Genomic DNA, 13,522 nt, shown 5'->3' on the forward strand with positions numbered 1-13,522 from the left:
AAGGAGACTTTCTGCTGCCCATCAGGCAATGGCTCTTTCCACCTGCCCAAGGATCCTTTCCCAGACTTTGGGAACAGCGGAAGCAGCTGGGAAGAGAGGAGTTCAGGGGTATATGTTTTAAAAATAATAGTTTTGCAAGTTGTGCGTCCTTGTTTCTCAGTTGGATCCTTTTCCATGGCTTTGTATGTTGTGTAGTGTTATGCGTTGTGACTTGCCGTCCTTTTTACTGAGTACAGTTTAGTAATTTTATTGTAACTGATCAATGTAAACTGTTTCATTATTGCTTGCTGATATTTAATTTTATTATGGATTGTTGAATATGGCTTTATTTGATACAAGTTGTTTGTTTTAAAGCCATCGTGACTTTTGGGCATTGGATCAGATTGTTATGACTTAGATGGTCTTTGCTGTCTATTTTGTTGTTTCTTTCAGCTTGAAAACCACCTTGCATATAGTAATATAGAAAAGGTGGTATACAAATTAAAAGAGAACAAATGAAATGAAATGAAATGAAATACCCGCTTGGTTAAGTATAGGAAGAGGAAAAAGGTGTGGGGAACCCAGGGAGGAAAGCTTAGAAGTTGACACAGTTGTGGGTCACTGTCGCCGTCATCGTCATCCCTGCTCTCGGAGGTTTGGGGGCCAACCAGTGGCTCCTGGGAGAGCCTTTTCGGTGGTGGCCCCAATAACACATCTCCAACCCTTTTCAGTCCATGTGGCTTGCTGAGGGTTCACCAGTTTATTCTGGCCTTTGGGCACTGAAGAACTGGTTGCGGGGTTTTCATGGAGAGTGCCCTCCACCAAACCTGTTGTATGGATTGCGATTTGGGAATTTTGCTCACTGTTTTAGGCCCTGTCCACACTGTGCATTTGAAAACCACTTTAAACAGCCGCTGTGGCTCTGCCCAAAGATTCGCAGAGTTGGCTGGGAAGAGGGGTTGACTACCAATTGTCACTCCGGAAGGGGACTAGGGGTTTCCCAACAGCTCCCAGGATTTTGTGCTGAATCACGACTACTGAATGCGACATAATATTGCTTTAGATATATAGTGCAGGTGGGGCTTTAATTGCGTTTTTGTATGCAAGGAATGAGCCCTACAACCTTTTGGGTGAAGGGTGAGCTGGAAATTCAGTTAACAAAATGAAATACTCATTCTCATGTTGATGTTGTTATTAAGCAATGAGTAATGTTTTACCAGAGAGGAGGGCTGGAAGAGAAATCCTGTTGAGATAACAGACTGTGCTTTTTATAGCCTCTTTTTATGTGATTTTTAAAAAACAATCAGGAAAAAGGAGGAAACTCTGGGACATCCTAATACTCAATAATCAGTTGTTGCCAAGATCTCAGCAAGATCCACACATACACAGAAAAGAAGCTGATGCAGTAATTCCAGGCTATTGCTGACCACAGAGACACTTAATTCTACAGATTATAGGTAAACACCAAAAATCATTATAGGTCATGTGATTTTGCCTGCACACTTGGTTGCTGGATCAGCGCTGGGCAATTCTCAGCCAAATGTGTGAACTCTTTCCATTGAAAAGCATTGGCTTCGAGCTGATCTCCCAGGAAGCAGAGTTAGGCAATTTCTACCTACGGTGATCAATGTGTGTGACACACTTGTAAAAATCACTTGCTGCTGAAGCCAATACACGTGGGTGCTATTGGTTCCTCAGTTGTACCTCGAAAGCAGCCTGTTCCTTTAAGGAGAGCCACAGCTGCTTAACATGTTCTTTTCTGAACAGTAATAAAATCTGGTACAGGAATTGCATTGTTGGAGGGGACATCTTCCCCTGGGGAGAGCTAGTACTTATTTAATCCGCAAGGACAAAGAATGCTAGTGTATGAATTCTAATGAAATAATAGCCATGCCAAATGGTGGTAAAATTCACCTTTGTTTGGTTTTAGTACATCAAAATATAACGTGAACTAGGCTTCATTCTGACACAGCTTATAAATTTCGGCTTAGAAGAGTATGCAATGGCCTGATTCTTGTTGCAGTTCTTGTTGAGCAAAAACATAACTTAGCACGATTATATGCGCTCTGGGAGATTGCAGCTGCTTTGCTTCTCCCCAGTTGTTTTGCTGCTACAATATGCAAAGTATGGTTTATTAAGCCAAGAATCCATTACATGTGAATGTGGCTGCACAGAGGGTTAGGCACATGGTGAGCAGTAACAACTTCCACCACCAAAGCTCTGTGCAAAAAAAAGTGTGCCTTGACATGATGCCAACATGTATACAGTAACACCACCACATGCATCTCGGAGAGAGAGCATGCCACATTCGTGGGGCCACCACAGAAAAGGCTCTCACGTACCTCCACACCATGAACCTCACATGGCCGCGAAACTACCAGCAGGGCCTCGGCTGTAGATCTCGGCACCTGGGCAAGCAGAATCAATAAAGAGTTGGGAGGGACCCCAAGGGTCATCTAGTCCAACCCTCTGCAGCGCAGGAATTTTTTGCCCAAACTGGGGCTCGAACCTACAATCCACAAATTAAGAGTCAGTGTGGTGTAGTGGTTAAGAGCGGTAGACTCGTAATCTGGTGAATCGGGTTCAAATCGGTGACCTTGGGCCAGTCACACTTCTTTGAAGTCTCTCAGCTTCACTCACCTCACAGAGTGTTTGTTGTGGGGGAGGAAGGGAAAGGAGAATGTTAGCCGCTTTGGGACACCTTAGGGTAGTGATAAAGCGGGATATCAAATCCAAACTCCTCTTCTTCTACAGACTGAGCTATTCCAAGTCAGGGATCTAACAGCATCAGGAGGGCAGCTGACTAAGAGGACACAGGTGACTCAACTAACCTGGTATAACAGAGAGGCTACTGAAAGCACCTATTAGATAAGGCCCCGAAGACGTTGCATATATTTTAATCCCACGTTATGGGATGCCTGCGCCCCGGCTGATGTTTTCTCCACAAGAATCAGGGCCACTGAGTGAGCTTCATCGCAGAACATGGATTTGAACCCAGACTCTCCAGCCAAAATCAAACACTCTACCCACTATACAACCCTGCTCGTCTGTGGAGTGTTATTTGTTTTGGTACAGGCTTTTCCATGTGAGGAGCAGGGCAGGTGATGGAGAGGGAACTAGGCAAGGTCTGCATAGTTTGTGAGAAAGAACAACAATGGCATCAAACTTTGGAAAGGATGCAGGTCGCGCAGCTGCAGGAAATAGTGTGGGGCGGGGCACAGCAAAGGCTGAAGAGCTTCGCCTTGTGAGGATTGCTGTATGCTGCTGTTATTCTGGCCACGCTGTGATGCAGAAAGACAGGGCTGCCCTCTAGTGGTCCCAAATAACCACTAGTAGCCTCTTTCTACAAAAGTAGGCAAAAACATCACACTTAGGAGGCAGGGCTAAGCTATGCATTTCCTTACACAGAATGAGGTGTCAGAATTCTGGGCGACAGCATATTTTGAATGCTGCTCTTACGAAAAGCTCAGCTGAGATTCCTACATTGCAGGGGGTTGGAATAGATGACGCTTGGGGTCCTTTCCAACTCTACAATTCTCCAATTCCAAGCTTAAGCCAGAAGCTGCAGTTAGTATGAAACTCTGCAGCTCACTGTTCGGCACTGGTAGCTAATTCCCCTACTGAGATGAGTTCAGGGGCACCGGTTAACAACTTGGGACCAGTTTACCTACAAGACTACCTTACCCCCTATGTGCCAACTCAACCTCAATTGGCACTTTTACAGGTGCCACATAATACCTGCAACTGCATCTGTAAGGACTCGATTGTTTAGTGTTGCAGGGCTGACTCTTTGGAACTCCCTGCCTATTGATGTCAGGCAGCAGCCTTCAGTTTTCTTTCCGGCACCTGCCGAAGACATTCTTATTTCGGCACCTGCCGAAGACATTCTTATTTAGAGGAGCCTACCCCCCAAAGTAAGGGATGCAGGTGGCGCTGTAGGTTAAACCACAGAGCCTAGGACTTGCAGATCAGAAGGTTGACGGTTCAAATCCCCGCGACGGGGTGAGCTCCCGTTGCTCGGTCCCTGCTCCTGCCAACCTAGCAGTTCGAAAGCACATCAAAGTGCAAGTAGATAAATAGGTACCACTCTGGCGGGAAGGTAAACCGTGTTTCTGTGCTTTGCTCCGGTTCGCCAGAAGCGGCTTAGTCATGCTGGCCACATGACCCCGGCTCCCTTGGCCAAGAAAGCGAGATGAGCGCCACAACCCCAGAGTCGGCCACGACTGGACCTAATGGTCAGGGGTCCCTTTACCATTACCTCCCAATGTCACAGGTGACTGGGAGACCCCCCAAAGCAGATTCTGGGTGCATGGAGGAGGGGCGAGGAAAGGAACCAGAAGCCAAATTTTTAATATATTCCCTGCATGGTTTAAAAAATATTACTACTAAAATAACTGTTGTTGTTATTAATCAATAAATATCACATTTTTGTCATTAGTTGCCTATGTCCATAACTTGTCTTTCCATATACAATGCTGGAAAATCTGTGTCTGTTAACCATTAAATGTTAGCACATCTTTACCACTGGTCCACAAGCATGAGAGCTGGAAATCCTTTTTCTTTTCTTTTTTAATGGCAAAAGCAACTTGCACTTTCTCTGTAGAATCTGAAAGTCCATGTGGAAACCTTCAACACAGCGAGTAATTGAAACAATCTTTTTTTTTTATTTGAGTTACGAAGTCAGATATATATATATACATTACATAATTCCGCTACTCTTTTATGGGTGCACACCTCTGAGACAGGTGGATAACCAGCTTAATTGTCAGGTGTTGCTTTGTTAGAATAATCAATAAGACTTGCAGGGGTCGTTTCATAGAAATTCCATGGTCCATCCCCCCGCTGTTGCATTAGCTTGCGTGCTGTCTTCTCCTGCTTCCTATAAAAGGAAAATAGCGGGATGAGGAAGGAGAATCAGGAAATTAAGATGATCAAACAATTGTACAATGGAGCTGGCTCGCACGTTATGTTATACCATACTTAGAATAAGCTGTGGTTTAATGTGAATGTGCAATGGACTAGTGAAGACTGCTGGAATCGTGGACACATTTTTCACCCTCTCCTGCCCCCATGCCAGGAAACAAGCCACAATCTGTATTTTTATTATTTAACATAATGTCTATATCACTTGATTGTAGAAAGACCTCTAAGCGGTTTACAGAAACTGATTGATTCTTAAGTCACCTTGAACACAAGGTTATGGTTTGTTTCCCCCCCCCCCAAAAAAAAACCATGAGCAGTAAGCCAAAGGCAAGCCTTTGTTGCCACTCGTGGTTTGTTTGGAAGGAAACCATGAGCCCAAGTTCGGACTACACAACAAGCCAGATCATGAGCTGTTTCCTGGCAGAAGCAGGGAAGCACCTGTAATTTCAGATTTCACCTGTGATTGCGGTAGCGTTCTGCTTGTTCCCATTAAACCGAGTCTATTTTAACCGTGTTCAAAAGGGACTGATGAGCCATGCCAACGTTATCCATTGTTCAAGCCAAATACAACCAGTCAGGCCAAAATTTTAAAGCAGCGGAGCAGATGGATCTGCCTCGGTGTAGAATTTGGCAGGCGGAGGCTGCAACCCATATGCTATTTAATACCCATGTGCCTGGATACTTAAGTTGGTCAATTAGGTCAATTAAGGCCAGCTCACAGTGCCAAATTCCTCTGCATGAGCCCATACGAGGGAGCAGGTGGAGAAAAACTACCATGCACAAGAATGAACATTTGGGGGAGCTTGAAACTTGTAGCCACAATTATGGCTCCTGGAAACCGTTCACCTCCAGGCTTGTTGAAACGGCCACCGGTTCCCTGCGCATTCAGGCTAGCCTTTCTCTGTGTGGCTATGTGCTTGCCTGCATGTTTGTGGGGAAGAATCTGGCAACCGGAGCTGAACCAGTCCTAGCAACAGGAGGGACAATTGTATATTCACCAGGGACAGGCCCATAAGCAATGCTATTCACTACACAGAGATCAGCTGAGGCCCGCAACTCAAAGGAGAGAGTCACAACTGTTCATTCCCTTTTGCCTCTGACCGTGACCACTTTTTGCCTCTGGCTCCCAGGAGGGAAAAGTCCCTCCCTTGCCCTGCTTGGATGTCATTTCACAGCATGGGGGGTGGGGGACTGGATTAGATGGATTTCCCCCCCAAGGGTGTTGGGAGACATTGGCCAACGATATCAAAGAAACATCACGGCTCAGCATCTCCAGCAACAAAACACAAAGTGGACCACAGAACGATGAGTAGCAAAAACATTTCCAATTAACTGCAGGAAGTCTGTCTTTCAACCCCCCTACCTGACTTTGGCTCATGCCTGAAATGACAGTTCAGCAACAGTTCAACACAACTTTAGGAAGAGCTGTAGCTTAGTGGTACCACATCTGCCTTGAAGGTTCCAGGGTCGATCTCTGGCATCTCAAGGTTGGGCTGGGAATGTTCAGTGTCTGAAACCCTGAAGAGCCTCTGCTTGGCCATGTATGATGATACCCAGCTCTACCTCTCTTTCAAATCAGAACCAGTGAAGGTGGTGAAGGTCCTGTGTGAGTGTCTGGAAGCGGTTGGAGGATGGATGGCGGCTAACAGATTGAGGTTGAATCCCGACAAGACAGAAGTACTGTTTTTGGGGGACAGGAAGCGGGCAGGTGTGGAGGATTCCCTGGTCCTGAATGGGGTAACTGTGCCCCTGAAGGACTAGGTGTGCAGCCTGGGAGTCATTTTGGACTCACAGCTGCCCATGGAGGCACAGGTTAAATCTGTGTCCAGGGCAGCTGTTTACCAGCTCCATCTGGTACGTAGGCTGAGACCCTATCTGCCTGCAGACTGCCTTGCCAGAGTGGTGCATGCTCTGGTTATCTCCCGCTTGGACTACTGCAATGCGCTCTACGTGGGGCTACCTTTGAAGGTGACCCAGAAACTACAACTAATCCAGAACGCGGCAGCTAGACTGGTGACTGGGAGCAGCTGCCGAGACCATATAACACCGGTCTTGAAAGACCTACATTGGCTCCCAGTACGTTTCCGAGCACAATTCAGTGTTGGTGCTGACCTTTAAAGCCCTAAACGGCGTCTCCACCCCCATCGTTCTACCCGGACACTGAGGTCCAGTGCTGAAGGCCTTCTGGCGGTTCCCTCACTGCGAGAAGCCAAGTTACAGGGAACCAGGCAGAGGGCCTTCTCAGTAGTGGCACCTGCCCTGTGGAATGCCCTCCCACCGGATGTCAAAGAGAACAACTACCAGACTTTTAGAAGACATCTGAAGGCAGCCCTGTTTAGGGCAGCTTTTAATGTTTGATGTATTATAGTATTTTAATATTTTTTTGGAAGCAGCCCAGAATGGCTGGGGAAGCCCAGCCAGATGGGCTGGGTATAAATATTATTATTATTATTATTATTATTATTATTATTATTATTATTTATTAATGGCAAACCCATGGGCACCCAAGTGTGCTTGGACTAGGACTCCCATCATCCCTGACTACTGGCCATTCTGACTGGCGTTGATGGGAGTTGGAGTTCAGTAACAACTGCAGGGCCACAGATTCCCCACACCTGGTACAGACCATACTGCAGCAGGTGAGCCAAAGGCCTGACTCCGTATACAATGTCAGCTTCCTAATGTTCCTAAGTTTGGGAAACCACCAAATTACCTGTTGATTTTTCCCTACCTTAATTCAAGTTTCTCGGATTCAGCATAAAGGTATGCCAACCCCTTTTCATAGTCCTTTTCAGGAGGGTCGAGCAGATAGCAGGCAATCCACCTTGTTATCGGATGCTGGAGAAAAGCAAAGCAAGGCATCACTAAGGACTCATGAGCACCTGCGTGCATATACAGCAGAGAAGCCTCAGACACGGATTGGCTGGTCTGGTGTGATGTCATGGAATCTTCAAGCTACTCAGGGGGGGCAAAGCTGTCATTAACGAAACGTCCTGTGAGAAGCAAATGGAAGTAAAATTCCCAGTTTGACTGGGATTAAAATTTCGTACAGACCGCAAGGAAAGAGGAGCTGTTGTGAGGCGGGCTAAGAGTAGAGAGCTGATTGGCAGGAGAGCCTAAAAGGTAGGAATCTAAGGGGTCAGGAACCCAGAGAACCAATTGCTGAAGGAAAGGGGCTGAGCAAGCAAGGGGGCAAGATAAAGGAATCTGACAAGATGGGCAGATGGAGGAATCGGAAAGGAAAGAATTCACTGGAAGACCATGTACCTAGTATGCATGATGTTCCTGGTTCAAATCCTAACATCTCCAGTTGCTAGAACTTGCTAGAACGTGACCTGCGGGGGTTGGGGAATGTCAGGATCTCGCCCGACTCAATCCAGTTCCACCAACCCTGTGCTAGAGGGATGGGGAGAGGCGCTGCTCAGCAGTTCACGCTTCCAGAATTCACAGCCCCCTATTTCCCACCCTCCAAATATCTGCTCTGGAGATTTGGATCAGCATCGGTAGTGGGATTAAGGGGCAAAAGAAAACTGGCAGAAATTGCCACCATCCTCCTTCCTCTGGTGGAGGCTTCCAATGGACCCAACTCCCTTCCATGAAGAAAAGGAGTCTTTTTGTCTGCGGACGGGCAAGTCTGGATGCAGCCCAGAAAGCTCCTTCCCAAGCCGGGATTACAATAAGTATTCAGCTCTGTACATCGTTCTGCCTGGACACTAAGATCCAGCACTGAGGGCCTTCTGGCGGTTCCCTCACTGCGAGAAGCCAAGTTACAGGGAAACAGGCAGAGGGCCTTCTCGGTAGTGGCACCCGCCCTGTGGAATGCCCTCCCACCAGATGTCAAAGAGATAAATAACTATCTGATGTTTAGAAGACATCTGAAGGCAGCCCTCTTTAGGGAAGCTTTTAATGACTGATGTTTTAATTTATTTTTAATCTTTGTTGGAAGCCGCCCAGAGTGGCTGGGGAAACCCAGCCAGATGGGCGAGGTATAAATAATAAATTATTATTATTACTCACGCGATAGTACTCCCAGTGCTCTGGGACATAACCTTCAGGGATTTCAGCCAGTTCAGCTTTACCTGGTGAGAAAGAAGCAGCTCAGTTCAAATGCAATAGACTTCCAAAAACACTGTCAAGAAAGAATACTGTTGCCAGCCACAACGTATTATCTTCAAAATAGGACTAATTCAAAGTTTGCTGTCCCGTCCTTAGCATGTTTGCTCAGAAGTAAGTCCCACCAAGTTCAAGGAGACTTACATTCGAGCAAGCGCACACACAAAACTGCGGAGAAACATGCAAATGAGGGTGGGGAATTCCTGTCCCTACAAACACAATTCATGCTTTGTACTCCACACAACAAATAACCAACATTAAAAATTCTCAGTTTTACAGGTAGCAGATATGGCAGGAAAACAAAGTGGCCAAGAGACACATTTTTCTGGTTAAGTGGTAGTTATTCAAAAAGTTTTAACACCTACAGGTTTTTTTTGTTTTAGGCGAACTAAGATATTGGTTCACACCATCCACTGAGGCCAGGAGAAAGGAGGACTCCTTGAGACCATTCCTTCCAGGGGATTTTTAAAATTCACCTAGCAGTTCTTGTACTAATCCAAACCAGATTTAACGTCATTGAAAAAGGGCAGCTTTTCAGGAGAGATGCAACTGCTCGCTTTTCTTCACAGTTTCTTATGTCAGCCCTTCAAAATAGGGTGAAACCTGCAGAAATACTCACCGATAAAGACATTGACAAATGTTATAATGAGAGCAACTGGGATTCCGGTGAGCAAAATGTAGAACCTCTGTTTAGAAAGTGAAAGGAAACAAGAAGCAAGATCATTATGTGGCAAAAATACACAGTACCCTAACATCTTCATCAAGCCCCAGTAATTTTAGAACCTCTCCTTTTAATATGTAATTTTTATTTATGCATTTTCCAGTTGTTTTTCCCACATACATTTGTCATCTTACCGTGTTCCTACACAGACTTCCCAACCTATCCTTCATTGACACCCTTGTTCAAACTCTTTGTTTCGCTGCCTCACTGTTATCTCTCCACCCTATTTCATCCCTTCAATTTGTTCATCTTGTTTACTGCTGATTACATACTCATCCCTACTTGTAGGTTAAGCTAATTGCCATCTCTTTATAAATATTCTCCAAAACATTCCCACATGCTTCTTATCTTCTTTTCATCCCAATTTCTTATTTTGCTGTCATGCTTGCTAATTCTACAAATTCTATTAATTTATGCAAACTTTGATCCTTTGTTGGTGTATTTTTTTTCTCTTTCCAGCTCCTTGCATAGACTATTCTTGTGGCCGCTGTTGCATACAAAAATAGATTTTTGACTTCCTTTGGTATCTCCTCTCCTGTTATTGCTAAAAGGAAGGCTTCTGGATTTTTTGGAAACGTGAATTCAAATATTTGTTTAAGTTCCTCATATACCATTTCTCAGTATTTCTTTGTGTGTTTACATCACCACAAAATATGTATTAAAGAGCCTTCTGCTTCTGAACATTTCCAACACCGAACCTCTCCCAATACAAACACTAAATCTGGACTATTAGGATATATTTTCTAGCCTAATATTTGAGACAATAACATTCCTCTTCTATCTAATTAAACAATCTATGGGCTTTTAAACTCGGGGGGGGGGAGGTTATTGCTTTTGTTTCTTACTAAATTATATATTTTGGTGCTTTTGTCTTGTAAAATATAAAACCACTGTGTGGTCCTTGGATTAAGAGTGGTTTAGAAATAATAATAATAGTAATAATAATAATAGAAGAAATGGTCATTTATTCAGAACTTAAAACTCTTGAATATTCAGATACCACTTGGAGTTTTAAGTTACACATGTGAAAAGACCTCTAAATGAATGTACACAGTTCACTCTAAAATATCTTATTGTCTGTTTATGGCAATGATCCAAAGAAGTAAAAAGCACACAAAGAGAGATAAGAATCCTGAATTTCATTTCTTGTTTTTGCTGGAACAATGTTTTAAAATTAAAACTATTTCTGCCCCACTCTTCACTGATATGGATACCAGCTGCTAAAGAGGCAAGCCACTGAACGGAGCAATTCTTTGGTGCATACATGGATCCCAACCTAAACATGATGACCCCAACCCAATAGTTCTGCCGATGATACAAGAATCCCAGCATTGTAGCTGGGGTCAAGTCCAACCTTGAAACAAACAACAGTCACCAGAACTGCTGCAAAGTTGAAGCCACCCTTATCCCACGGTAACAGGTTGCACTGTACAAGGGCTCTCTAGGAAAAGTGGAGTTGATACTGCGCCCTTTCTAATCCTATAGTTACCAATAAGTTTTAAAAATCCACCCAAAGCCATCGTATATCCTCTTGCAAAACAGAAAGGCGACTTTTATAGTCAACAGCAGTGCTGGATTTACGTATAAGCTAAACAAGCTATAGCTTAGGGCCCCACTCTCTTGCGGGGCCCCAAAAAATTTAAAGGGGAAAAAACTGGATGTACATTTCCAAAATATAAGATAAAAAACAAATAAAATAAAACCTACATACAGCAACAGTGTTTTGTGTTGTGTAGGCTCCTATGATGTAAGCAATGGGCCCTGCCTGCTAGTCTGCTCCCTCAAATATCACATATAAAGGGCCCCATTACCTTCAGTAGCTTAGGGCCTCATCAAACCTAAATCCGGACCTGGTCCACAGGTATCTCTGCTCTGCTTACAAAGCTCAAGAAGCCATCTCTAAAGTAAACCTTGGGCTTAAGAAGACTGAATACAGTAGCATTTAGAACGCAGAATATCACTTAAAATCAAAAGATCCCGTGTGACACCTTTTGGTTTCCTACAATTCCTCCCTCCCCAAAGAGTGTAGACTCACCAACAAAAGCAGGAATCGCCTGTCGTAAAAATCCGTCGCCTGGATGACAAACATTCTTTTCCCACCTCCACTGCCATGGCGTACCGGAGCTGCAAAAATCAAATGTTAGCGCAAAGCCAACTGTGGTTTCTGTGACCCAGTCAAGCCGACAAAGAGACCTTCGGTTGTGTTCTCTGTTTTTGCACATTCCCACACAGCTATTCTTGCAAAGCAAAAAACCGAGACTGTGGTGTGTGGGTGTTTTGGAGGGGGGGCTATTGGGTTCTTGCTTTTATTTTTATTATGTATTTTGTGATTTTATATCTTGGTTTTATTCTGTGAACCGCCCTGAGACTCCCGGGGTATAGGGCGGTATATAAATTCAACAAATAATAAATAATAATAATAATAATAATAATAATAATAAAGGGACTTCTCCAGCTCTGACCCAGCCAAGACAGGATTGCTTTGCTATTTCCATCATTGACATGCCTTTGAAAGCATGCCCTTCCTTTGAGAAAAGTAGCCCTTGGGTGAAGGACTGCGATTGAGTGGCAGAAGCCCCCTGTGGACCGCCCTCCCAGCAGATGTCAAGGAAATAAACAACTATTTTACTTTTAAAAGACAACTGAAGGCGTTCCTTTTTAGGGAAGTTTTTAATGTCTGATGCTGTATTGTTTTTAATATTCGGCTGGAAGCTGCCCAGAATGGCTGGGGAAACCCAGCCAGATGGGTGGGGTATAAATAAATTATTATTATTATTATTATTATAATATGCATGGCTGGCCCAAACCAAGCCGGTTGGGAGGAAGCTTCACCAGTTGAACTTCTGCCTGCGCAATAGGTTTCTCAGGCAGGGGAGTCACGGCAATTAGATATAATACAATTAGATATTATATGTTAAATTATTATTATTGCACATATATGGTAGCAAACCCCCCCACCACCGTAAAACTCAGGGATTGTCCCAAATCCTCAAGGTCAACCAGAAGGGAAACCCCCTCACCCCACCCCAAAGATCCCCCCAGTCCCCTAGGAAAGCCATACCGATGAGCACAGAGCGGCCGGCGGCCCGCCCAGGCAGGGAGAAGCGACCCCAGAGACCCGGACCGGGAAAGGTCCTCCTGGCCGCGAAAGCAGCCGCCGCTCGGAGCAGGAGGCTCATGGCCGCCATGCCTGCGACTGGCAAGGTAACGGCGGAGGAAGGTGACTCGCGTTCGGCGGGCGGGGCAGAAGGCACGTCGCCGCCATCTTTAGAACGGGCGCCAGGGCGGCGCGTAGATTCACTAATAGCAGACTGCCACGAAGAGCCGGTTTCCGAGTTCAATGCGCCGCTCGCGGAACCCGACGGGGTTTCTCTATTAGATGCTCGTAGGAAGCGCAGCTACGAATGGGAGGCGACTCTTCCCGGCGTTCTCTCCCAGGCAAAAGATAAGCGGCAAAGAGTTGTTGTTTTAATTCGGGTCCTATTCAAGAGCGCAGTGAAGATTTTTGTTAGGGGGCGCGGAACCGACGTGATTGGTCAGTTATGTTTTACTAATGTTTTACCAGCATCTTAAAAAGCAGAGACATCACCTTGCCAACAAAGGTCCGTATAGTAAAAGCTATGGTTTTCCCAGTAGTGATGTATGGAAGTGAGAGCTGGACCATAAAGAAGGCTGATCGCTGAAGAATTGATGCTTTTGAATTATGGTGCTGGAGGAGACTCTTGAGAGTCCCATGGACTGCAAGAAGATCCAACCTATCCATTCTTCAGGAAATCAGCCCTGAGT

The 13,522-nt window shown here is 45.1% G+C and overlaps 1 protein-coding gene across 1 annotated transcript; it reads right to left on the bottom strand.

Moving 5' to 3' along the window:
- Positions 1-4,620: 4,620 nt before the first annotated feature.
- On the bottom strand, positions 4,621-13,012 carry NDUFB5 (NADH:ubiquinone oxidoreductase subunit B5). The gene is made up of 6 exons (XM_083613606.1): positions 12,798-13,012; positions 11,772-11,860; positions 9,635-9,701; positions 8,920-8,981; positions 7,634-7,740; positions 4,621-4,858 (listed from the first exon to the last, which is right to left on the bottom strand). Exons 1-6 carry the CDS (start codon positions 12,922-12,924, stop codon positions 4,738-4,740), a joined length of 573 nt encoding a protein of 190 aa, XP_083469732.1. The 5' UTR covers positions 12,925-13,012; the 3' UTR covers positions 4,621-4,737.
- Between the last annotated feature and the right edge of the window lie 510 nt (positions 13,013-13,522).

This window comes from Podarcis filfolensis, assembly GCF_964270895.1.
Source record: "Podarcis filfolensis genome assembly, chromosome: 5".
Lineage (NCBI taxonomy): Eukaryota > Metazoa > Chordata > Lepidosauria > Squamata > Lacertidae > Podarcis > Podarcis filfolensis.

What these genes read in the sequence shown, in the direction of transcription:
- NDUFB5 (XM_083613606.1), bottom strand. Translation starts at nt 12,924, where the DNA reads ATGGCGGCCATGAGCCTCCTGCTCCGAGCGGCGGCTGCTTTCGCGGCC. An exon ending in AGCACTGGGAGTACTATCGC is followed by an intron (nt 7,741 to 8,919) that starts GTGAGTAATAAT and finishes GCTTTTCTCCAG; the next exon opens with CATCCGATAACAAGGTGGAT. An exon ending in TCCGAGAAACTTGAATTAAG is followed by an intron (nt 4,859 to 7,633) that starts GTAGGGAAAAAT and finishes TTCCTTTTATAG; the next exon opens with GAAGCAGGAGAAGACAGCAC.